Source organism: Pogoniulus pusillus, chromosome 31 (genome assembly GCF_015220805.1).
Source record: "Pogoniulus pusillus isolate bPogPus1 chromosome 31, bPogPus1.pri, whole genome shotgun sequence".
Lineage (NCBI taxonomy): Eukaryota > Metazoa > Chordata > Aves > Piciformes > Lybiidae > Pogoniulus > Pogoniulus pusillus.
The window spans coordinates 7,467,950-7,494,819 of record NC_087294.1 but is presented as its reverse complement, the minus strand read 5'-3'; the positions used below and the strand labels follow the sequence as shown (position 1 = coordinate 7,494,819).

At 43.0% G+C, this 26,870-nt stretch overlaps 1 protein-coding gene across 1 annotated transcript; it reads left to right on the top strand.

Annotated features, from left to right (window-relative positions):
• Window positions 1-326: 326 nt before the first annotated feature.
• Window positions 327-25,944, top strand: HECA (hdc homolog, cell cycle regulator). Its single transcript, XM_064169177.1, has 4 exons — window positions 327-595; window positions 14,680-15,720; window positions 19,986-20,140; window positions 22,807-25,944. Exons 1-4 carry the CDS (start codon window positions 367-369, stop codon window positions 22,969-22,971), a joined length of 1,590 nt encoding a protein of 529 aa, XP_064025247.1. The 5' UTR covers window positions 327-366; the 3' UTR covers window positions 22,972-25,944.
• Window positions 25,945-26,870: the final 926 nt, after the last annotated feature.

The window sequence follows — 26,870 nt, the reverse complement described above, 5'->3', positions numbered from 1 at the left end:
CCGTACTGTCGGCAGCGGCCCCCCACCCCGTGCCGTCGCAAGCAGGGCTTTCCCTCTCCCGATAAGCCCCTCCCGCTCCTCCTTCCTGGCTCTGGCTCTGCCCCAGCCCCCAGCAGCGCACTCCGCTTCCCGTTGCCGCCAGTGCCCGCGCCAGCTCCGGGAGGAAGCGGGGCGGCGGCGGCGGCCGGCGGAGCGCGACACGCCTCTCGCCGTCCCTGTCCCGGCCCCCCCGCACCCCGCCGCCCACCGCAGGCGCCGCGCAGCGCAGAGCGTTCGCAGCGGCCCCGCCATGAGCCGGAGGTAGCGGCGGCGGCGCCTTCCGCAGCCGCCGCCGCTCGCCCCGCCGCGGCGGCGGCCGGGCCCGCGATGCCGAACCAGAAGGGCGGCAAGGGCAAGAAGAACAAGCGCGCCAATAGCAGCGGCGACGAGCAGGAGAACGGGGCGGCGGCGGGCACCGGAGCCGCGGCGGCCGCGGGCGGCGGCACCGCGGCTGGCGGCGGCGCCGGAGCGGCGGCGGCTGGTGGCGGCGGAGCAGGCGGCGGAGCGGGCGGCGCAACTGCCGCGGGCGGCGCAGCGCCCGGAGACATCAAGAACGGTGAGCGGCGGGCCGGGCCCCGCGGCCTCCGGCTTCCCGCCGTGGCGCAGGCAGCGGCAGAGAGCCGTGTGGGCGGCGCGGGGGGAGTCTGGCGGGGCGAAGGAGCTCCCGGCGAGAAGGGATGTGCGGGTGTGCGGATAGGGACGGCGCGGGGCTGGGAGTAGAGGGTGGCTAGCGCCGTCCGAGGCCCTGCGCAGTTGCTCCTGCCGGTGGGATCTCCCCGAAATGGGCGGCAGGGCGGGGGGCTGCTCGCCGGGATGTCCCCGCCCGGTGACCCGCCGGAGGGCAGGGGCCTCCGCGGCAGCAGTGCTGAAAGCGGCGCGGGCAGCGAGAACCTGCTTGCTCCGCACAGCCTGTCCGCCGTAGCTGCGGGTGGGCGCGGGAGGGCCGCCCGTCCCGGAGCTCGGTCAGCGGGACAGAGCATCCCCGGCGGCAGTCGGGAGGTGCAGCCCCCGCCAGCTCCCGCTGCGTCGCGGCTTATTCAGGGCTTAGTTTTAAAATCCCGACTTTATTTCAGCACAATTGAAAATGGAATCCTACTTTTAGGTCTCTTTTATTTGCCGTTTTACAGCAGTTTGGTTTGTCAAGGTAATATATTCAGTTTGCATCAACCATTTTATGCTGCTATTGGATGGATGGTTGGGGGTTTTGTTTGTTTGGGTTTGTTTTTTTTGACAGGAGCATTTTTGGTGAGGTGTTTTCTTGCCGAAACTTAGATTGCTGTCCGTGGTTGGAAATAGTCCTGCTGCAGAACGATATTTCAGGTTAAAACTCAAGGTAGACTAGGATTTTATCACTTTTTAGTAAGCCAGTACTCCCCACTCTCATTTTAGGCGTGCTGTTGGAATTACAAACTACAGTGCAGAGTCCCTACTCTACCTTTTTCCCCTTCCCAAATTTGACTTAAACTTTTTATCCTAAATGCTTTGGAAAAGTGGAAGTGTAGCTACAATTGATTTTATACTTTGTAGTGATCGTTTTGCCTGGCTACTGTTAGCCAAGCATCTTATTACAGTGTTCAACATACCCCATTCCTGGAAACTTTTCCTTAGAAATATTAGCAGTTAATTACAGATCACTTTTTGCTGGACTGCATTTCTAAGAATATTATTTACTCCAGAGAATCACAGGGAATGCTTAGAATTTCCTTTTTAGGTTTGTTTGGTTTGGGGTTTTCTTAGTATTTGTTCTAAGTGAGCATACAAGGGGGAACCAAACCAAACCAACAACAGAAATACATACAAATATATAGAAAGGTTAGCAGGTGCTAGAGAACTTCCAGAGGTGGTTTTTGATTAATTCAGTCTGGTGATGTAACAGAGGCAGCCTCTGCTTTGGAGATGGTGCCTCGTACATGGCACTGTTGGCTTTCATTTGATTTTTGAAGGAGGGAGAGAGCGTTTCCAGATTTTACACTGAACTGGAAGTGAAAGCAAAGATGCATTTCTGGTGTGACAGTTTTGTGTGAGGATATTGAAGTGTTGTTTCTTGTGCAGATGCCACCCAGGGTGATGCCAGTGAACCCTGCTGGTGGTACAGCTTGCTAGATGGATGGGTTGTCTTCTGTAAGACTGTTTGTCGCAGGTACATTACATATCCTTCCTCTTTGCTGGCCAGCTTCCTCAGAAGTTGAGGCTATCTTTCTGAGAGCTAGCCTGACATGTTCTTTTATTCTATTTCTCCCTTCTTCTGTATGGCTTCAGTGGTCAGAAGCATCCTTAACACTTCCTCCCCTTTTTCTTCCCCCTCACGAAAGAGGTACAGGACTGGCTTTGGAATTTTCTGTAAGGGCCTGGTCAGCACACCTCATTTTTGCCTTGACAGCATCATTATGTCTAGTCATGTCTTTCATTTCAGATAGTCATAAAGGCTGGAGGAGTAGATGTGGTTGCTAGCTTTATGTTGGCTACTGCCCATCAGATAATCATGAGCTCGAAGTTTCATGAACTGTATTCTCACTGATAAATCCAAAGCATTTAACAGTTCTGGTTCAGGAGATGAAAGAGGAAACTGCTCCTGTTGTGCTACAGAGCTGGGAATCCAGTTCTCACGTGCAAGGAAAAGATTAGATAGTGACAACGGATTCCCTCAAGTCTTTAAAACTGATGAATCTGAAATGAAGCTATGTGGTATAACCAGGGCCTTGGAGGTGAGTTCCCCATTACTAGGCTCAAGAGGTTTGTAAAAGACCATGCAATTACTTGATCACTAAGCAGGTTTTGGAGGACATGGCCTGCTGCAGGCAGTTGTGAGGTTAATGGAGTTCTGCACACAGTCAACTCTCGGTTATTCATGGGAAACTATCTGACTGATGGATTAAATGTGCAGGCTGGGTTCAGGGAAGATCTTCACTGTGCTGCTGCTTTTGGATTGTGTCACTGCATGCTGTGACTTGTACTCCCAGGCTCACTGGTCCTGTCGGTCCGTCATCCCTGGGCTTGCTCTTCTCTTCTGCATCATTACCATATGTTGGACTAGAGGACCTTTAAAGGTCCCTTTCAACCCAAAACATTCTATGATTCTGTGATTCTGTGTTATTCTAGAGTAATTTGCATGTTTGGTAATACCACTCTCCTGCTCTGGAAAAACAGTAGATGATCATTAGAACATAACCTGTTTTCTTTCATTAGTGTGACAAGAGAGAGGTATGCAGAGATGAAGGCCACAGATGTAATAATTGCATCTTTGCATCGTGTTGGTATGACAGTCTAATTATGCAGTCCCATCAGGACCCTCTTCATTCAGGGAAGAGTCCATAGTTCAGATTTAATTCTATTTTTTATTTAAGTTATCACAGTTCATTATGTGGTCCTCATGTTGTTTATGCCCCCCCATCCATGTGTCATAATGAATAGAATTTTAAATTTCCTCTGGGCTTCTTGGTGTAGCTCTGATTAGCTGTGCCATGTAGTACAGAACTGCTGTTAGAGCATCCCCTTTACAGTGGAAAGTTGTGGTTCCCTTCCACATGTTGGTTAGTTTACCTTCATTCTCTGCAGTGCCAGTGAGGTTTTGGCATGATAATTAAGAATTGTAGACTGATTTTTTTCCCCTGCCCTAAAAGGGGATCTCCTTGTACTTCTTTTGGATGGTGTTTCAATTTTTACATGTTTGTAGCTCAAACTGTGATCAGAAGGTTCTAGACTCCCACATGGGGATCACGATGATGAAGAAAATAACCACTGACCAGCTATGATGTTTTTTGTCTGTCTTCCACTGTAACTTTTCAGGAGGTATTGGGATGACATCCACAAGGAGAATTCATAGCATCATAGAATCAGCCAGCTTAAAAGAGACTTCCAAGATCATCCAGTCCAACCTAGCACCCAGCCCTGTCCAGTTGACTAGACCATGGCACTGAGTGCCTCATACAGGCTTTGCTTGAATACCTAGACAGATAGCTTTTTGTTTTGGTTTTGTTTGTTTTTAAAAGAAACAACAAATGGGTGCTGAAACACACTCAGTGTTCACTACAGTGAGATAGGAAGCAAAAAGACCATGGCAGCACCAGTGGGAAGCACAGCTGGGGACTGGAGCGAGAGAGGGTGAGGCACTCATCTCACTTTTGAGAGGGCATTTTCAAGAGTTAACTAATTGGAGCCCAGAGATGATTTTTCAGTCAAGTAGCTGGGTGAGCACCAACCTATTTCTGGTGAGGTGACAGTAACAACTAGCACTTAAACCATCCCTGGAGGTCTTCAAGGCCAGGCTGGATGGGACTTTGAGCAGCCTGATCTAGTGTGAGGTGTCCCTGCCCATGGCCGGGGGTTTGGAACTAGATGATGTTTGAGGTCCTTTCTAACCCTGAAAATTCTGTGATTGTCTGTATTACTGAATAAAATAAATATGATCTTTTTATGCAAAGAAGTACACAGCCATCTGTCTTTTTTTTAACAGTTACTTGCTATCAGAATGGTTATTGGTGCCCTGACAGCACTCTGTGTACATGTGATTACTCATTTGCTCAAGTGTAGTGCTTGCATGAGTAAAGATTAGGCTTGATGTATGTTAGATTTCATATGAGGGAACACAGTTTTTGAATTGGTTGCTTTACTTTGTCTGTACTCATCTCACATCTTCCTGTGATCTAACAAGTTGTGACAAAACGATTTCTAGTCCTTGGAGACATTTGTAAGCTTTCCTCAGCCTCACTTACAGCCTTGCATATTGAGACATCCTTTGATATTAAAGTACTGTGATGACTGGCAGACATCTGTCCTTTTCTGCTTTTCTTCCTGCAGTGTAGGTGAGGGAAAAAATAGAGGTAAACTTTGCATCCATCTCAGAGTAAAATACTCCATATAGTCTTCAAGGTGTTAAAATTACAACAGAATTAGTAGGGCATGAGCTTTCTTTAAACACTTTTGATAGAAATTAAACTGTTTTTAAAGAAGTGTTTTGAAGGAGTAGTCTGGTCACTGGAGTGTGTAATTCTGTTTTGAAAGCTTTCAGGCTTTGGAGTGGGCCACTGCCATGTCCCAGTAGGCTTTGGTGACATTTACCTTGAGAGTATTCTTTTCAGCCTTACCTCCAAAAGTTGTAGAGCTTTATCTGTCCTACTTCCAGGACTTGAGAGGGCTATTGCTGTTCCTGTCTTGAGTTGGGATAGGAGGTAGCTTCAGGCAGATACAGGCTATCAAGTGTACCTCGTACTCCCTATCAACACTTCTGTGCTGTTGGTACCCTTTTTGGGAGCAGTGTACTGTCGAGGTCTCGGCACAGATGCTGAAGGCTGCACATGGGCAGGGCTGGGAGCCAGCCCAGTGTCATGAGGGAGATGTCTATTTGAACCGACAGCTCCACGCTCAGCAGCTGCTTTGTTGCAATGGTGCTAGGTATTGCAGCTAAGGTGACAGCTAGAGTGACTGCATCTCCTGTTTCTCACTGAGTTTTTACCAGCTGCTTCAGCCTTTAGCATGGTTAGTAAAATACTATCATACTTAAACTTGGGAAGGACAGAGTAATGATACTAACATTACTAGACTTGAAACTAAAAGAGGTGCTGATGCCACCTGATTCAACCTTTTAGCCTTTTTCTCTTCCCTTCACCTCTCCAATGACTACCTGGCTCTTAATGTGGACATGCATTTGTTTACATCTGTGCTTGATCTTAGGGCATCTGCTGCTTGCCACAGTTAGCTCTTTATTCCCACCATGAGTTAGAATTTGCTGCTGAAAACTTGCTAGAGCAGGTGCATTAAAGTCTGCTTGAGTTATTAGGATGTTTATTTCATGAGGCACAAGGGTTAGCTTTCTGTAGCATTCCAAGTTTTTAAAAGCTGCAGTGGAAATGCTTTTTAGTGAGGATGATTCTTGGGTGGACAAAGCAACAGCCAGTGTTCAAAATAACATTAATGCCCACCAGTCTTGAGATAGTCACTCATTTCTGCACTCACCATGATAGAGATCACTGGAAAAAACTCCTTATGCTGACTAGTGTGAGTCTGCCTAGCCTAGGCACAACTGCTTGTGGCACAGCAGACCAATTGTCGCCTGACCTGTTTAAATCAACTCAGAATTTGCAATGGACTATCAATGGCATTAGTGATCCTGGTGCAGATACAGGTAGAAGCTCAGACCTCTTCTCTTTTGTACTGTGAACTGGTGATGTTTGCAGTTGGATTGTGGGTGTTGCAGCAGAAGCTAGGGCGAGATTTCTTCTATGCACAGGAGGTCTGTACACCCTAAGCAAAAGCCAGAGCTGGTGACTGACTTACTCTAAGTGTTTGGACCACAGATGCTAAATGGAAAGGAGTTGACTGAGTTGATAACTGTCCAGATTATGGTGACTTCTACAAGACCATGCAAATTCTTGTGGTGGGCTTCAGCAGCGTAGGCAGTTGGTCCAGCTTGGAGTACAGATGGCTGTGTAAGCAAACTGCAGAACTGTTGTGACCATGTGAGTGTCTCTTCTCCTTAGTTCTTACAGTTTTGTTCTTGACTTTCTGACTTACTCTAGTGAGGTGATGGCTTGGGATTGAGTGGTTGAATAAGAGCCACAGATAACTGACTTGGTACTTTGTGCTAGTTGCTGATTTCATAAATGGGCAATAGCTCTGACTATGCTGCAAGTTAGAAGGTGCTAATGTGGCAGGTATGAGTTAAGCCTTCTTGATTTCCTTGGCATCTTCCCACTATAGTTGGTAGACTTCTTGGGTTTATTTCTCTTTTGTAAAGAAAATAATTTTGAAGACAAACATGGACTCAGCATAACTGAAGTGCACAGACATGGTTCTAGCATCTGCTGAGCCCTTCAGCAGGCCTGTTACCTGAATTTTGAAGTGAATTAGGGTTCACTAGCTCCAAATTACATGAATCTTTTCTAGGGAAAGGTGGTCACTTCATGTGGTAGCTGCCTAATAGAACTAGAAGTGTCTTGTACATGGGTTAAGTCTGTCAGGAAAAGCCAGGCTGCTTATGGCTCTGTTCTCTTTAAGTCCTTTCTGAGCATAAATATTGACTGCAGCTACTGAGTTCTTGGGCATAGGATTGGGCTCCAGATAGACATGTGTGAGCATTTAGAGCTTAACACGTGGAAAGCTATCAGCCAGACTCCTATTGTGATGGTGGATTTCTTGGAGTCAGTGGCTCTCAGAGGATGGTCCAGGTGGGTCTGTGTTGGGTGTCACAACCAGCCTGAGCTCAGTCTATTTCTCACTGGAGATGAAATGCCAGTGCTGATTTCTGTTTCAAAGAAGTAAGGAGGAGTCTCATGATACACAAGAAAGCCTGTGTTTTAGGCAGCTTAGTAGGTACTGCTGTCTTGTTTTCCCCCTCCTTTCTGCAGAATTACTAGAAACTTTCCCCTCCTTTCTGCAGAATTACTAGAAACAAAGATTGCTTAAGAAGTTTTGGAGAGACATCAGTCATCATCAGTGTGGTCAGTATAAGCCATGAGCTGAGCTGTTTTGAAATTGGCAGCAGTTGTTTGGTGTTGCTGCACTGAAGATCCAAACTTCCCTTTTGCATCCACTTGTGAAGTATTTTTTTCCCATTGTATCCTTCCTACTGGATTCAGGCTTTTGGGAAGATGGCTCATCATTTCTGTATTGCTGTTATTATTGTTTGTGCTGTTTAACCAGTTATGTGTACAGCAATATTTGTCACATCTTGGCAACCTCCTGAATATTAGATTGCATTCTGTGTGCACCAACACTGGGTGAGTTTTTGTTTAGTCTATTTTGTTGTTGTTTGGTGGCTTATTTTCTACAGTTGCATTACAGTATTAGCACAATAATATATATATAAAAATATATATGTATACATATGTATATTATATATATGTATGTATAATATAACTTCAATTAAAATGAAGCTGTGCTGATGGCAGAGGAAATACAGAAGATTCATGCAGGTGATTAGTAGAGAGTAGCTTTCCACAGAAATGACTCCGCTCTGGTTTGAGCTGCCAGAGTGAAGAGTTTGTAGCTGTGTAGGGTTGTGAAGAGGGCTCTGTGCATGGAAAAGTGGTAGTACAGATTAAAGTGCTTGACTTGCAAAGCATGTGGCCCACAGGTACCCTTCTGGCTTTGCTAATGTCCTTGGCATAGATGCTGAGATGCTAGAGTAGTGGTAGACTGCAAACAAGCCATAATAAATGTCGTGCAGCTGGTCCAGTGCCAAGACTTTGCCTTTCTTTATTTTTTTGGTGATAATTTATTTTTCCAGATCCATAACAACCTACTGTCACCTGACAGTTGCCTCTTCTAACAGCCACTGCGCTTCTTCCTCTTCTGCCCCCAGCCTCACGTGTTTAACACCCCCATAAGCTCTACCAGTGATCACACATCTATGCAGTGAGTTTTAAACCCACGCTGATGAGTACAGGAAATAATTAGCTCTTTCTGTCCAGTGACTGAAAAACTCTGGTGCTTAACACAATGGATAATGTGGGCATGTGGTGGGGGAAGAGCAAATTTTGCTTTAGGCATCCACTTTGAGTACTTGGAACAAATGAGAGCAGTCACAAAATTGAAGCCATGGAGTCATTGCATTTGGCTTGCTGGGTGCATCTTTGGTTTTAGGATGGACGTGTAAACAGAAGTAAACAACATTCTCCTCCATTTACTTCACCAGAGGGAAGTTCCTTGGGCAGCTGTTGTTCTGCTGCCTTAATTTGGGTTATAAAATGGGAAGGCTGGTCTTCACATACCCTCTTTTATTAAAAGGTAGAAACTGACTAATGTTTGGGGGGGGGAGGGGGTTGTTGAAGGAGATTTTTCTCAGCTGTCTGTTTCTGTTCCTGGCTTTTACTGATGTTTATAAACCTGAACAGAAGAACTGAGAAAAAACCCCAAAACATTCAAAAACAGCTTCCTTGCAGTCATCTATGATGGTTTTGTTTTTTAAAGACAAGTTAATTTTATGTTACTTCTGCCAGGCAGAAACCATCACCTTGTTAAAACAATGAGCTGTGTTTGCCCAAGTTGATCTTTGTTTGGAATATTGTGGAATACTGTGTCAAATTGTGGGCTCCCCAGTTCAAAAGAGACAGGGACCTGCTGGAGACAGTTCAATGGAGAGCCATGAGGATGACTGGGGAACTTGAGCATGTCCCCTGTGGAGAGAGACTGAGAGACTTGGGGCTCTTTGCTCTGGAGAGGGAAAAACTTAGAGGGGGCCTCATCAATACCTATAAATGTCTGAGCGGTGGGTGTCAAATGGATGGGGCCAATCTCTTTTCAGTGTTGCATAGCAGTAAGACAAGGAGCAGCAGCTACAAATGGGAACTTAGAAGGTTTCACCTCAACATGAGGAGAAACTTCTTTACAGTGAGGATGACAGAGCCTGGAACAGGCTGCTTAGAGAGGTTGTGGAGTCTCCTTCTCTGAAGACTTTCCAAATCTGCCTGGATACATTCCTGTGCAGACTACCATATGTGATCCTGTCTTGGCAGGGGGGTTGGACTCAGTGATCTCTGGAGGTCCTTTCCAACCTGTAATGTTCTGTGATTCTGTAATTGTATTTTACTTCTGTTTCTGAAGGCACTTAAATGCTGCCCCTTGCAACTATTTTCACAATTACTGATCAAGCTCACTGCTGTGGAATATGATAAAGCCTTTATTTTTCATGTGGAGACATAAATTCATACAAGAAGCAGCATGCAATTATAGTTGCAGCTTGGCAGTCTGTCTGTTACAGTCATGCATCTGTGTCTCAACTGTTGAAGCTGTCCAGAACTGCATGCTGTCTTGTTTTGTTCTCTTAGGCTGGGAAAACCATCTAGAAACTGAGATATTTTTGTGATAATTTAGACAGTTTTGTGCTCTTAAACTTGGTAATCTTTCATTTTTCCTGAAGTTCTGTTTCATAACTTTGGCAACCAGAAAGCTGTTGAGCTATTAGTCACTTGGAAGTAATTTGTATTTAGGTAACACACCAGCTTGGGGCTGCAGGTGTGTGGTGGTTTTACACCACTACAGAATCTGGGATTTGCTCACAAGTAGTAAATGACCATGCTACTCAGAATTGGGAAGTAAAATGAAATTAGGATTTACAGAAGGAGGCTAAAAATAAAAGGTAATAAATATATACAAATGCAGATATGCATATACAACCAGGCAGTAGCCCAGCTACCCACTCTGTACACCCCCCCTGCATGCCCCCATGGACAGAGCCCAGAGGCTGTTACCAGCTAACACAATATTATCTCTCTCTTCCTACCAGTAACCCAAACAATGGTTGGTGCAGAGGAGTAAAGCAAAGTTCAGAGAGGAGCAAAGGAGGAAAACAGTGGATAAAGAGAAAGAACACTCTGAGCTCCAAACTATATAGAATTTTCTTAGATTAATGGAATGGGATAAACATATCTCTTCTATTTTGTTCAGTCCCTTTGAACTCTCATCCCCCAGAACTCTCTCTGAATTCTCTAGAAAACTGTATTTACAATTAGGACTCTAGTCCTAAACTGGAACAAGGTGTGGATGGGCAGTTTGGTCATGGGAATTTCTGTCTAATCCCCTTCATTGTCTCTCTTGTCAGTAATTGTCTTGTTACTGTAAAACATTAATGATCCTGGCTCTGACTTTTTGAAGAATAATCTCCAAATGTATTTCTAATTAATGAAAAATAGAAGGGCTTGATAACAAGAATTTAAAAAGTTTTGCAGTTCAAGTATTTTGTCTCATTTATAACATGATCAAATAACCAAGAGAACTTCAAAGGGTGCAAATTGTTGATGTACCAGAACATGTCCCAGGAAGGATGGCGAAGCTGGTGAGAGGCCTGGAGCACAGCCCTGTGAGGAGAGGCCGAGGAGGCTGGGGTTGTTTAGCCTGGAGAAGAGGAGGCTCGGGGGGGGGACCTCATTGCTGTCTGCAGCTGCCTGAAGGGAGGGTGTAGCCAGGTGGGGGTTGGTCTCTTCTGCCAGGCAAGCACCAACAGAACAAGGGGACACAGTCTGAAGTTGTGCCAGGGCAGGTCTAGGCTGGATGTTAGGAGGAAGTTGTTGCCAGAGAGAGTCATTGGCATTGGAATGGGCTGCCCAGGGAGATGGTGTTGTTACCATCCCTGGAGGCATTCAGAAAAAGTCTCAGTGAGGCACTTAGTGCCATGGTCTAGTTGATTGGACAGGGCTGGCTGATAGGTTGGACAGGTTGATCTTGGAGGTCTCTGCCAAGCTGGTTGATTCTGTGATTCTGTGAATTGTTGGGAGGAACTCCTCACATTCGCTGCTGTGGCTCCCCTTCTAAGTGATATGAAGGCATACCTGATGCTGTGAACTAGAAATGTTGCACCAAAATAGTGCTCTGTTTTCTATTTCTCATTTATTCTTTACATAGAAATATGTGGTGTGATTGTATTTGGCAGGAGACATGAACAGAGAGACGTCTTCAAGGGGTATTCAGTCCTGCACAGTCTGTTTTGTACAGATAGACCTGCTGGAATTTGAAATACTAGGCAGAACAAAATGTTGCCCTGAGGTTTTGCATACGCTTTTTGGGTAGTAGAGTTTTCTGCTTTCTTAAATATGAGGTTACTCCAGAAGTAGAACTTTCTACTGAGGTAGCTTTTATTAGCCATGGTAGGCTCTTCAGTTTCTGTTGTGGAAATACTGCACTATTTTTATCAAGGCCATAACTTGAAGCTTTTTTTTGCTCGTGGTTAGGCAGTGTGGGAAGTTCATTAGGTAATCTGACATTTCTATGTTCTCGGTGAGAAGCTGGAAAAGATGCCATTCCACAACTCTGACCAACTAAGAAAAGGGGGAAAAATCTGCTGGAAGTCATTTGCAGTAGCCTCTAGATACCCAGGACATGATCATAATCAACTAAGTGTGGATATGTTTAGTGGAATGCACAGGCTGTGCTGGATTTTTTTCCTATATTTCAACCACTTATTAATTTATTTTTTTTGTCCACATAATGGAGAGGCTTCTCAGGGGGGTAGAGATGATACTTTTACATCAGAAAACAAGGAAACACTTCTCTTTTACAGTCACTTAACTATGCCAATATGCGTGCACAAGTGTAAAGTCTTTATTCTGAAGTGGAGATCTCTAGACTCATCTGTATAGCAATTTTCTCAGCTGTCAGCTATAATTACACCTGCTACCGTTAGAACATTTACACTCCAAAACACAAGGGGAGCATAAGTGGGTTTTTGGCATGTTCTTTCTTCCTGCCTCCTGATAGTGGTGGAAAGGCATATGTACTAAAATAGGAGACTACAGGAAATGTGTAAGTGAGAACTGTTGGTATTGGTACCTCTTGTATCTTGCTGCACGTCTGACTTCTGATAGTTTGCCTGTAAAGGTTTCGGTTTAACTAGCTTCTCTGAGGTGAATTGCATAATGATACTGTAATTGCAAATTGAGACCTTAAGTATGATGAAAGAATGACTGACAACATAGAGAAACTTTGCAGAGGAGCTTGGTGTGGCATACTGTGACTCGAAGTCTGGCAGAATGGGTGGAGGAACTCTGAGCTGGTAAATCAACAGGTTTTATTTCAGAGCAGATAAGTGTTTCTTTTTTTTACAGTTCATTTTTGCTCTTGACTCACTAATACACAATAAACAAAAAAAAGGGAGGAAAAATTAATCATTAGTAGCTAATAAAATTTATCCCTCTGAAAGATCACATCCCAAAACCTGCATGTTTTTAATGGGCTTTTGAGAGACCTGAAACAACTAGTAAGAGTACAGGTCACACGTGTAGCAGGAACTTCCAAAGAGTCCCTGGGGAAAGCTTCTCATCTATGTTCTAGTGATTTGTTTTAGTTACTGAACAAGTCCATATTGTGAAATGAAATAGGCTTTTCCTGCTTTAAGAGAATGTTTTAGGGAACACGCTTTGCTTGCAGTTTATAGGCTGAAAGAAATGTGCTGCAGAAAGTTCTCCCTGCAACTGTGCAGCTTCTGGAATTAGAAACAAAGGCAGGGAAGTGAGGTGAAAGCTGTGGCATCTTCCAGGCGGTGGTTCAGGAAAACTGTCTCATGCTTTCAATGCCTGTCTTCTTCTGAGTGAGAAAGTCTTAAGAGCTACCATAGCTTTGAATTCGTTGAAGGTAACCTTGAAGATTTTGTTTATTTGTTTGTTTAAAAAGGTTGTTGGGAAAGGGCAAAACCACTGGCATGGTAAATATTTCTTGCTTTAAAGCATCTGGTTTGTGTGTTGCTGCTGCAGGACAAGTGGTAGTGGGTCATGTATCTATTACTGACAGCCTGAGTAAAAGTAAGTGTAATGATGTAAACTCTATCATCCCACTGCAAACTGGTATTTGTTGTGGTATTTGTGCTAGCAGTGACCAGAGTAGGACTGAAAGCAATGCAGCAGAGTGGTGATTTTTAAACTTACCAGGTAGAAATTTGAAGTCCTAAGAAAGAAAACCTAGATTGTGGCAGCCTTGTCCCCACGAGGCTTGATGTACCTCTTTTGCCAGTCCCAAGGCTCTGGTGTAGACCAGGAAACCTCACTGTTTTGCACAGGATGAGGTAGGACTTGAATATTGAAGATGCTGAAGAAGCCTCCTAATATTGGAATGCAGCAGTAGAAAGGTTAAAAAGGCAGCCAGACAGTCCTGTTGAATTAGTAATTTTTGGTGAAGTGGAGGAAGCAGGAAGTCAGAAATACAGAGGAGAAATATTTGTAGTACTTGAGTAAGCATCTAAAATCTTATAATTAGAAACTCTTAAGAACCAGTAGAAACTCCAAGGGAAAATTTCCCATCTTTTCTTTGCCTCCTGGCTGCAGTTGAGTAGCCAGAAGTGGGAGCTGTGCGTAGTCCATAGTACTTTGGTGAGGGAAGGGAGAATATTGTTGGTTTGTAAATGCAGAACATTTTTTTGTAGAGTGTTTTTGTGTAGAAGCTGATAGAGTTGCAGGGAGAGAATTGAACTGTTCTTTGCTCAAGGATATAGCAAAGGCTGCTACTTTGCTGATAAAAGACCACACGGCATTTTTGTTGTTTTTTTCCTAACTGGCTGCATTGCAGAACTCTTTGGTTTGTGAGATTCAGTTATTCAGGAGGTCAGTGATGGTGGCGTAGTCTGCATTTGCCTGAGTGCTGTAACAAAGCTCCTCCTTTCTGTACTAGGAACATAAGCTGTTTGTCTTGCTTTTCAAAGTCCTTACTTCCTCCTTCTCTCCCTAGCTGTTGTCCCTCGCTCAGTCCCAAAGAAAAGATCAATTCCTGCCTCTCCCTGTGATTGCAAAGCCAGGCTGTATCAAATGCTTGTTTTTCAAACAGACATCTCTTTGTGTTCTCCCTATGTTGCCTCTCAGGCTTCAAAGCAACCCTCCAGAAACATCCACAGAACTTTCCCCTTACTTCTTAAGGCCTTGCAACGGTATCCACAAACCCTTGAGGAGGGCTAATGCTTCTGAGGTGCTTTGGCTTGGAATATTAAACAAAATGCAATGTCATTTTGTTTCTTTATTTTCTTGTTTCTGTATCTGCTTTCACATACTTAGCTTTTTTTTGGCAAAGACTGCATTTTTCCCTGATCCAGCGCTAGTGCATGTGGGCCCTTGGATAATACGGATCACGAGTAGGAGCTCACGTGCAGATTTGGCAGGGTGTTTAAAGAAGTATTGCAATAAGTGGGTCATGAAGTTATTAATACGTCTGCTTTACCTTCCACAGAAGCCCCTTGTGCTACTCCACTGATCTGTAGCTTTGGAAGGCCGGTGGACCTGGAGAAGGATGACTACCAGAAAGTTATATGCAACAATGAGCATTGCCCATACAGCACTTGGATGCACCTGCAGTGCTTCTATGAATGGGAAAGCAGCATTCTTGTGCAGTTCAATTGCATCGGCAGAGCCCGGAGCTGGAACGAAAAGCAGTGTCGGCAGAACATGTGGACGAAGAAGGGTTACGACCTGGCGTTTCGCTTTTGCTCCTGCCGGTGTGGGCAGGGCCATCTAAAGAAGGACACGGATTGGTACCAGGTGAAGCGAATGCAGGATGATAAGAAGAAAAAATCGGTCTTGGAGAAAAGCACAGGAAGGTCGGTGGCGGAGTCGGCAGAGGAGGCCAAAAAGGGCAGGCCAGCCAACAAGCCGCAGAAAGGCTTAAGTAATGACCTGCAGCGGAGGCACTCGATGGACAGGCAGAACTCCCAGGAGAAGGGCGTCATGGGTGGCAGCTACGCGGTTCGTTCGCCTTGTGTCTCTCCCGGCCAGTCCCCACCCACCGGCTACTCTATTCTTGCCCCCACGCACTTCAGCGGCCCTCGTTCCTCGCGCTACCTGGGGGAGTTCTTGAAGAACGCCATTCACCTGGAGCCCCATAAGAAGAGCATGGCTGGTGGGGGCATGTTCCGGAACGCCCATTTCGATTACGGAGCAGCTGGCTTGCAGGCACATAGATCAGGACACTTCGATGCTCCTGTGCAGTTTCTGAGGAGGCTCGATCTGTCTGAGCTGCTTACTCACATCCCTAGGCACAAATTGAATACTTTCCATGTGCGGATGGAAGATGATGCCCAGGTGGGCCAAGGGGAGGACCTTCGGAAGTTCATCCTTGCTGCTCTTAGTGCCAGCCACAGGAACGTTGTAAACTGTGCGCTATGCCACAGGGCGCTGCCAGTGTTTGAACAGTTTCCGCTGGTGGATGGGACCCTGTTCCTTAGCCCATCGAGACACGATGAGATTGAATATGATGTTCCCTGTCACCTTCAAGGTACAGGTTGTCTGTCAGTCATGCTAGGTCTCATAAATGGTGGATCTGCCTTCTGTGCCCTGTCCCACTCATTATAGATTTTTCATCCCGACTCTGCATTTTTAAGCAGTTCTGTAAAGCTTGGAGTCACATCCAAATCATGTGAATCAGATTGAAACACTTGGAAGGAATTACAAAAAGTAAATGCCTTGTAGAAAGATTCATGCCTTGTGTTTGGGTTTCTAGGGAGACCATGGAAAGGTTTTCCAGCCAACCTGTTCCTGCAGGGTGTGCATGCTGATTTATCTGTTGAGAGCTTTTCTCCAAGATATATGCATCAACCTTAGAAACTTCTGAATCTGAGCATGCTGTGCTGCAGCATGGCTGCAAGTTGTATTTGTAGCACTGGTGAGATAATAGGCCTCTTGTCTGCTTTCAGATTAGAGAACATCCATTTTGTTTTATAGCTATATAGATATATATGTGTTAGGGTTTTTTTTTAAATATGGAAAAGTCTGAAATCTGGCCTAGGTTAGCACCAGCCTGGAGAAGTTCAGTGTGCTGGGTTGGGAAATTTCCCCCCATCCCAAATAAAATTTATCAGACTATCTCAGAAGGGTTGGAAGTAAGATAAAGCTATATTTTATATCAAGCTGAATCTACAAGCATATATACAAAATATATTTACATGTATTTAAAATTATATACAATTTAGAAATAATAAAGAAATCCAATCCTCCTTCATGGATAAAGAAAGCTCAGAAGGGGCCAATGCCACCTTCTTCTCCCCCCCCAGTTAGATATCCAGCAAGATATCCTGTGTTATGTGGTCAGTCAAGGTTAGCATTCAGCCATGCACACAGAGGCAGTGGATGAGGAGGAAGGCAGAAGGCAAAGTGAACAAAGAGTGAGAGACTGTTTATATGTTGGCTTTTCATCCCTCTTAGCAAGCCAATGAATCATACAGACTTTATCATTGTTGTTCTTTTGCATTCAGTGCTATAATTTACAGTATCACAGTATCACCAAGGTTGGAAGAGACCTCATAGTTCATCAAGTCCAACCCTTTACCACAGAGCTCAAGGCTAGACCATGGCACCAAGTGCCACGTCCAGTCCTGCCTTGAACAGCTTTACATTCTACACTGAACTTTCAGTAAAGTCCCAATTTCTCTTACTGGGATTTGCCAATAAGCCTTAAACTACCACATTTGGTGTAGCAGAAGTAGGCTTTTAATATGGTAGGTAGAATCAGCAGTGGGTTAGTGAGGTTTTTAGACTTGTTTCCAAACTCTTATCTGTTTGGACTGCATCCTAATCACGTTCCAGCTCTGTGCTGCATTGAGATGAAAACATGTATTAATTTTCTCCACCTGGAGCAGCAGATTGATGTGGGTTAGGATGAACTTCAGCTCTTCCTGAAAGCTGTGCCCAAAACTTAATGATCAAAGTGGTGCACAGTAAAACGTGCCTGTCCTGCAGCCTGCATGATTAATATAAGCCTGAGTAGTTTGGTTTTTAAAAGACAGGTTGAAAGGTATTTTGGAAAGTTAGTAACAGGAAATATTTTGACATTTTAGTTTCTCTCCTTTAAATAAAATTTGCTATTTCTCATAGAGGGCCATAATATGTGTTGTGTAACATTCCTTTGCTCAACAAACTCTGTATTTTCTTTTCATTTCTTAGATCACTGTGCACCGAGTCACTAGATTGTAGATTGTATCCATGCTAACATTGTTGTTTCCATCTTGCCTAATGTACTTAAGGAGAAAAAACAATAGGCAGATATGGAGGCTAAAAAAGCTCAAGGATAAAAAGAATACACACACGTGAGATAAGAATGCTGGCTTGCTGTGCTTGTGTGATGTTGTCAGTACTAATACCTGATTCAGTAATGATGAGACTCATCAGTTGTTAGTATTTGCCACTAAGAATGAAAACTTTGTGGAATTTTATTATTTTTTTTAATTAGTTGCTCCCTGCCCTTTGGACAGTACAGCTGAAAAATCTGCTCAGGCAAGATGCCATCAATAATTAATTGTTGACATTTTTACCTCCGTGTCCTGGGTAAAATGTTTCATCACCAGGAGTACTCTTTGAAATGAAATTGAGCTTGTGAGGTGCTGTTCCAGGTCGTTACTTTTGCTTAAGTACAGAAACCAATTTATTTCAGGCATCTTTGGGATGTCAGGTGCCTCATTTTCTATAATAACATAAATCTTGAAAATTAAACAATGAGCAAAATGCAGGATTTTAATGTGCAGGAACAGTGCAGACCTTCGGACATAGAAATGTTATTTTTATCTTCCTAGCACAACACAAAACTCTATGCATGGAGTTATTTGAACTCCTACAATCTCAGGTGTTCAATGTAGGAGCACAGTTTATTATATTATATTTGCTCTTGTGATGGTTTGGGTGTTCCCTCCCCCCAACACACTTTAGGAATCACCCAGACTAGACTCAGCTGGCTCTGGAAATATGAATGAAGCTTATATTTACAGCTAGCACAATATACAAGCAGATATTTACAGTGTATACAGTTATAGACAGAAATATACAAGATAAAAGGTAATACAGAAACAACAGCCCTCCCAGTAGCCTGAGTCCCCAGGAGGAGCTCTCAACCGCCCCTTCACCTTCCCCCTGTCCCTCTTAACCTTACCCCAGTCCCAAGGAAGAATGGAGGTTTGGCCAGGGGGTTAGGAAGCAAAGTGGATTAGGAAAGAAAAACAGCAGAGAGAGGCTACAAAGAAACGCGGCTCAGCCAGTTCCCCAGCAGAAGTGCTGAGAAGTGACAATCTGTGTTTTTACTTCTTGTTCTTACACATCTCAGCAAGCCTATGAGCGAAGTAGACATCACCATTATTTTCCTTTCACAGCCTGTAATCTAGTTCTTCTCACCAAAACATTCTAGCTAGCTTCAAACTAGCACAGCTCTTTAGTCTCATCACTTGCATTTTTCTAAAGCCAAACATGCCAAAATGGAATAACTCAGTTTTTACCAGCTCGTACTAGCAAGTATATTTTTCATCTGGAGATACTTTAAGAAAAGTTGGGAGTTTTCCTTTGATTTTTATGAAATAGTTGGCTTAAAACCCCAAACATTTAAAACCAAAAAAAGAATGTTCAATGTGTCTGGTATGGACTAAGCCTAAATTGTTGACATTCTGTTCCCTTTTATCTAGAAGAGGCACAAGGTACATGTGTTCATTAAGTTGCAGGTTGCTGTTGTGTGTTCAGTGCTGAAGAGCACAAATTGCAATCCACCACAAACACTGCATGCAGTCCTGTTTTGTAGCTGATCTGTAACTGCACTACACCTAAGCTTTGTCTTACACAGCAGTGCAAAATATAACCCTCTACATTCAGTACTCTACCAGCCCAGTTCTGATAACCAGCTATGAAACTTACAAATAAATCCAGTGGCTACCAATTGGACATAGTCTAGATGCCACATTTTTTGTCATTTGTGTGGGTCTTTCTGTTTTGTGTGAAATCTACATCTTGGATTATGCATTGGTGACTTCAGTCACGTTAATATAGAGGAAACACATAATTTTCAAGTCTGAGCCACTTGGATTTTATGGAAGTCAATACGACACAGGTTTTGGAAGTCATTGCACATACAGAGCCTAAAGTCATGACAGGGCTTGGTGGATTCATAGTTCTGTACGGCATATTGAAATCTGGGTATATATGATATGTAATGTTTGGAAATATGCTTACTGTTAATCAACAGTCAGGAAAAAGTACATGGAACAAAATTGATCTTCTGGCTGTTGCTTTTTTCCATGCAGAATATAAGATCCTTAGTTCCCTTTTTGCTGGAAGATTTTGTCAAGTCGCTAAATGAATCTGTACCCATCTTGCTAATCAGCCTCAACACTTTTCCACTTCTGAGAAATGGGAATGAAGCTAGGGCACAGCCCTGGTTTTGGAAACAGTGCAGCTGATCATATAGCTTAAAGTGACGTCTGTTCATGGAGTTTTAGTAACTGCTTTTATAAACTATTTTGTTAAGATCTACCAGCAAATGGAGGAAGGGAGTGTGGGCAGGGTGATAACTGATTCCTGAGTTTGTATCCATGGAAAATCACCTCAGTCAAGCCCTATATACTTCCCATAGAGAAACATTTTTTACTTCATCATTTGCTCCTTTTCTTTAAATAAAATAAAATTTCTGAGGGTGTGATTTATGTCACTAAAGGTCAGATCACACATTGCTGGAAATGTGTTTTAATCTTCTGTTCTAGTCTGCTTAAGAAGTGTCTTTCCTGTCCACAGGAAGGCTTATGCACCTCTATGCTGTTTGTGTAGACTGCTTAGAAGGGGTTCACAAAATTATCTGCATTAAGTGCAAGTCCCGATGGGATGGAAGCTGGCATCAGCTGGGAACTATGTATACCTACGATATTCTGGCAGCATCTCCCTGTTGTCAGGTTAGTACCATATGTAATAAGGCTCATAAGGTGAAATTGCAGCTGATAATAAGTAAAGCCAAGGTTTGTGTGTCTCTTCTGCTTCCTTTGTTTCATCCTTTCTTTCCAGCCTGTGCCTCTGAGTGCAGTACAAGAAACTCCCTGTCCTTTTGTCTTAACTTAGGAGGCTAGGCAAAAGCAATGCAGCTTTGTTTAAAAACTTATGTATTTAAACAAAGCTCCTTTTAGTGTAGTCACAATTAAATCTGATGCTTAGGATAATCACTAGCAAGTATGTTTGACATCATATGTAATTCCAGTAGTATTTTAATACCAATTGCATGTTTTGAGCAGGTGTTTCCTACATTCAGATTTATTTGAGTTTCTTGTATTGTGTTTTATCTTAAGAAAATTGTATCAGAAACTCCCAACGGAATGGAAGGGTCTAAAGTGTCCATATGCTTGGAGAGTACCCAGCTGTCCTTAGTCTTTGCTGTGGCTGTGGTGATGGTAATCCCCCACAGCCTGAAGCAGCTTAATTTTCATTAAATGCTCACCTAATCTGTATTTCAGGTGAGAAAGATCCAAGGTCTGGGGGTTAGTCCAGAATAGACATGTGCCTGAGACAGGAGGATAATCAGTATCCAAGAGAATTGTTCATATGACGGGCAGAACACTTTTTTTGTGCAGGTAGGGGTAGACAGCCATGGAAAAGGCATTTGTTTGGGAATGGCTCAGGAATGGTTCAATATTGTACTCAGGATACTGTGGACTGGTTCATTACCTGCAGGCACCTAGGTGTCATTAGTGGGTTAGGACAGGAGTCTCACAGAGATATATGCATTCAAAGTCTGATCAGGTTGTGGTAATGTGTGTGCTTAATAGCAATCTAAACCACAACTTTGTCAATATGCAAAATGCCATTTTTTTTTAAAGGTAGCATATTTACCAAAACCTATTGCTTGTAAGACAAGTGATGTTGCTGCTACTGGTTAAAGTGACATTGATAAAAGTTATAACTAAAGGCAGGTATTACTTCCAAATTTAGTACCTTTTGAGCTCATAAACTTTAAATAGAGACTTCTAAAGATGAAACATTGATGCTGACTAGCTAGCACTGCAAAATCCATCAAATTCAAATCTGAATTGCTTCTGTTGAAGGTACAAGACAGGAATTAAGGCCTTACTGTAGAAAAGCCTTAATTATGTGATTAATGGACAGTGTGACAGTACATGGTAAGCAATAGAACTGACTATGAAATCATTAGCTGCAGTGGCTGCGACTGCCAGATAATACACACTGTTGTTTCGCCTTGACTGTTAGAGATGATTCCCTGTGTACAGAGGAATGACATTTAAATATGGTTTATAATTTAACTCCAAATTACCTTGCTAATTTTATTTTGAGTAATTCACACTTTATTTGAAAACACTTAATTACACATCACAGATGTGGATAAGGAACTGCAGCCACTGACAGGTTAGTAGCACCTAGCTGATGTTAGCAAGGGGGAAAACAGTTTGGTTAAAATTATACAAGTCTATACACTACTAGAACTGTATTTTTTAGCATTTCTGCTTTCTAAGCAGAGCTGTGAGCTGGTGCTTTGTTTCTTTTTGAGTGTGGTCTCAACAATAATAGTAGTTTAATAACAATTTCTTCCCCAGGAAAATTCCTCAGGTCAAGATTGCCATAGAAAATATTGGTTTGCTCTTTTCAGTGAAGAGCTGCTGTGAGGTTAAGCTGTGGTGCGTCACAAGCCCACAATGCTCATTTTTCACCTTTGCTCTTGAACTCCTTTACAGTCTCAAATCCCTCTCTTGAGTATTTCAAATGGTCTGCTGGGCTTTCACGCTGCCTGTTGATTTCTTTACATCAGACGGGCTGGGTTTATCAGCTAGATTTCTTTAGAAGGCTTCCTTTTTTCTTTATTTGTTACTGTTGAACATTAACAGCTCAGTCTGTCCTCACTCTTGACCTTTAATTATTTTTCATATCCACTCAGTTAATATTGGTCCTTTCTCAGCTGGATTTTGTAGAACAGTTTGGGGGCTGGAAGCAATGTCTGATTTGTATAACCTGATATGTATTATAAATGTTTAAATTGATATTAAAGTGATACAATAGCATGCCATGCTGATAAAGCAGATCAACTTACACGCTTACTAAGCCAAAAGATTAAAATGCTGGTAGCTTTCATAGACAGATCACGTTCACATGTCAGCCTAGACCACTGAACAGTTGAATTGCAGGGCGTAAGTGTAAAACTTTCTCTTCACTTTGTGGCTTCATTCATGATTCATTGAGACAGCACTTTGTGTGTTGGGGATTGAGGAACTGATTCAGAGATGAAGCCATACAAAACAATGATTTGCATATATAAACTGTGTTTGCTCTCTGCCCCTCATCAGTCAGAGTGGGAGGTAGCTTAGTCTCCAGAATTTGGTGGTGGTATTTCATGTGAAAAATGTCGTGTATGTCTGTGAGCTGCTGGTCCACATGAGGAATATCCTTACCAGCAGATGCTATTACTGCCAGTTTCCTGCCTTACCCTTTCTCCTGCTAGGGTGGGCAGGGCGAAGGGCTGCATGTGCCGCCCTCTTCTTCAGGGGCGAGGGGCAGAGGCAAGTTTCCTTATTTCAAAAGGGTTTGTTTGTTTGTTTCTTTGTTGTGTTTTTGTTTGCAGGCTCGACTGAACTGTAAGCACTGTGGGAAGCCAGTGATAGACGTACGGATTGGCATGCAGTATTTCTCCGAATACAGCAACGTCCAGCAGTGTCCTCACTGTGGAAATTTAGACTACCACTTCGTGAAGCCATTTTCTTCATTTAAAGTTTTGGAGGCTTATTGACGAAAGCTTTGCTTTAGTAATAGCTATTTTATGGGTATTTCAACTTTATTACATATCTTTTTATAGGGTTCATTCTGTGATGAAATCTAATTTCTTTTCTAACTGAAAGAGCAGCTTCTTTGTCTGTGTACATATTAATATGTATATATATATATATATATACACACGTTGTTAAAACCAGAATTGTCCTGACAAGATCTCTGTGAAGGTTGGAGGCAAGCCAATTTAATGGCCTTTGAATATATCCTGAGTGTGGGTAAAGTTCTGCTAAAAATTACTGCATTTTATTATTTTTGTAGGATTACAGTTCACTTTATAGGGAGGCTGTGGGAGACATACAGGACAAAGAAGTGCATCCACTTAAGAAGTGGATAATTGTGTAGGGTTCTCCCTCCAGCTTGGTGGAAGTGGGAAATCCCTGCAAGGAAACTGCCCTGTTACTGTTCAACTCCTTCAGCCTTTTCTATCAGTTCCCATGGGCGCAGGAGCTGGCCCTGTGCTGCTGGTTGCCTCAGCAGGCTTGCTTTCAGATTTCCCAAGATGGGATAAACTAAGATGTTGTGACAAGTGAATGTAAATGTATGCCAGAGAATTCAGTCTTTAATTTTCTTTGTTGTTTCTTGTTTCTTTTGGCATAATGTCTTCCTGCTGTGTGTTTGGTGTGTGTTGTCCTCACTGACGGAGCGTGTGGCAATAGTGCTGCTTCCACCGAGGCTGTGATGTGCCCAGCCACGTCGTCTGTTCATACCAATACGATGCACAGATCTTGAAATGCTTTATTTAAAGGTGTTTCTTCACAGGCATTTTAAGGAGGGGAGAGGCTGAGCTGAATGGGGTTGTGTTTGTATTTGTTTGCCGAGGCTGAGGCTTTGCTGGCTACTGTGGGCTGGTGTGACTGGAGTGGAATTGAGGACCTTGAAGTGGGATCTGGACTATCAGACCTGTGAGAGCAGAGAGGTATCAAGTAGGAAACATGGCATTGCCTTTTAAAACAGTTGCTGGACCTTTAGCTTTCAAAATTGCATTAAGTCCAAGATCTGAAAACTTGGGAGACTTTCTGCATACCTCTGTACTGTACATAATAGACTGGGCATTAGGCAGTGAATTTCTATCAGAGGGCTTGGACCTGTAGGCTCTGCAGTTCTTAGGTTTTGTTCCAGTTTCTCCATCACACAACCAAAAAATTTAAAAGAGGCCGTGAAGATTTCATGTGATTTCTCAAGCCAGTTGAGATCTAGGGGAGGTTTTTGTTTTCTTGGGGTTTTTTTTACTTTTCTCAGTAGTGTATTTATGGAACATTTGTCCTTTTGAGAGATGTGGATTTTGTTTCTGATTACAAGGTGGGATTCTTTTTTCCTTCTCAAGTTATTTTTTTTTGTTTTCCAAATCAGAATATCTGTTTGTTTTTTTTTTAATGATTAAGTCTTGCTCTTGAAAATGGCCCTGATACTCTGCCAGCCTGGGAAAGAAAACAAGAAAAAGTCAGAAGCCAAAAAAATGTTTCATATTCTGGACTGAGAATTATGCTTTCTTGCTAAGTTAAGAAGTTAATGTACACATAAAACTCAAACTGAATACTTGTGTTTCTTTGTGCATAAAAATGCTGAGTTTAGTTTCATTTCTTTGCTGTCTTCACCACAGAATTAGCTCCTTTTAACATGAGCTGTTCTTTGAGCAATACTGAAGCTGCACAGGGGGCTTACACTGGCACAGGTGACTTAGTGCTAACTCAAATAGTATGGTCCATAGAAGCAAGCCAGTTCATGTTGATGGTTTTCTTATCTGGACTGTCTGTCTTGTACATTTACACTGCTGCTGGTCTCAACAGTGAGTTAGCAGTTCAGCTCTGGCACTCCCTTCCTCCTGTCCGTGCTCCTGAGCTTGGTTTTGGGTCTGAAGCACATCCTTGGGGTTTGTGTGTTAGTGGCAATGTTGGGAAAACTGTTTCCTTTTTAAGGAGAATTATGGGAAGGGCTTTGAGAGACTTCTGACACTGTCCTGGTGTGGTTATTACCACAAACAAGGTTACACCAAGCCCAGCTACAGTGGGACCATCAACAAGCTTGCTTTGATTGTTTGGCTAAAGTTTATTCTTTATTACCTTTCGTTGTCTCTCTCTTTTTATTTTCTTCTTCTTTGTTTTTTGATGCTGTTTGTTCTTTTTTAATCTGGCCTGTGGTCGGATTAAATTGTGCCTGAAATATGCTTTGTAAACGAGAATACAATCATCTGGATTTGGAGGTTCTTTCTACACAAGTTCTTACGTGCACGGTACTCCTTGTGATACTAATAGGAGTTGCATGTGCAAATGCTTTTCTTTCCAGTAGTTAACTCTGTTTTCCATAGGAGAGGCTTGCGCTAAGGTAGACTTCATATTTTGAATGCATACAAAAAATAATTGTCAGTAGGATGTTTAAAAGTAAATTTGGATAACCATAACTAACATGATGAACATCTTTTACATGCTGATGTGTAATTTGACAGCTACCAAGGTGAACAGCCTGAAATTCTTGTGCTATCTAATACTGCAGAGGCATTAAAACTACAGTGTTCTGTAGCCAGCCTATAGACTATCTCATAGTCTATTTGCATTAACATCTCCAGTAGCGAGCAGTGTATCTGTAATGAAATTAATTGGGAAAATAGGAAATATTCCTACAAGGGAAGCATCTAACCCAGTTGATTTTAATTTTTTTCCCCATGTACTCTTCATTTTGCTGTACCAGATAACTGAAGACAAACATGTTGTTGTAAGGCCACTGGTGAGAGAACCCCTCAGAAATACACTTGTCCATAAAGGTTTCTTGTTGAGGCATTCTCGGATTGCACTTTTGCAGATGGAAGAATATGTACATAGCAAATGAATGTTGATGAAATTCAAATAATTGGTTATGATATCATTTGCGTGTGTTGTTAGAGAATATTTTGTTGTGACTTCTCTGTATTAAAAAAATAAAAAGTAAATACCTGACAGCTAATGGTGTGGATTCCTTCCCCCTCCCTTCTTCTCCTGGCTGATTGGTTAAACTGATCCTTTGTAGAGAGACTTACTTCAATTGCCGTAAGTATTACAAGGGTGCAGTGAAAGCAAGTTTTCAGTGTCAGTGAAAATGAAACTTTGATGTAGTAATTTTGAAGATTGATGTACTAAAAGGGTGTGTGGGTGTAATGTGTCCCCTTGCAAACTACAGGTCCCGTTCACTTTGTTGACATTGGAGGAGAGCGTGTCCTTTGGGAGCTGTTTTGAGCAGAGTGTGTCCTTTGGGAGCTGTTTTGAGAGTGCCTCCCTGCTGCACTGGCTGTGGCCAGTGTGGATGGTCCTTCACTTCTGCTTCTGCTGCTGAATGTTCACTTCTGCTTGAATCTTTTAATCTATGTCTGCCCTCTGGTGCCTGAGTAGTATCAGAAGGGCTTCTATAAGGGAGAGCACAATGCAGTAGCACTAGGCAAAAGCGTTTCTGGTGTTAAAACTGTGCATTTTATCTCTGAAACTCTATGGCAAGGCAGGGAGCCTTGAATCCTTGCTTCTTGTGTCAGTTTTTCAGCTGACTGACTAATGATCTAATGCTGCATTGTAGCAAACCATGCCCCATGTGCTTACAGCATGATTTTCTCAGCCTCTGTGCATTACTACAGAGAATTTCAGGAAGGATGCGAATCATCAAGGCAAAAGAAGTAAAGCGATCTGCCACAGCTCAAGAGAGCTGAGGTGTGATAGGGAGATTGGAAACGCTCTAAAAAGCCAGCCATAGCTGTTCAGGTTTAATTTTGGAAGCAGGTAACTGACTAGATTGGAGAACCTTAAATCTGAAAAGCTGTGTGTTGTGTTAATTACAGGAAGTACTGTGCATAGCTGCCTCTTAGAGTATGAACTGTTTATGAAGTGGAAAAGTAAATAA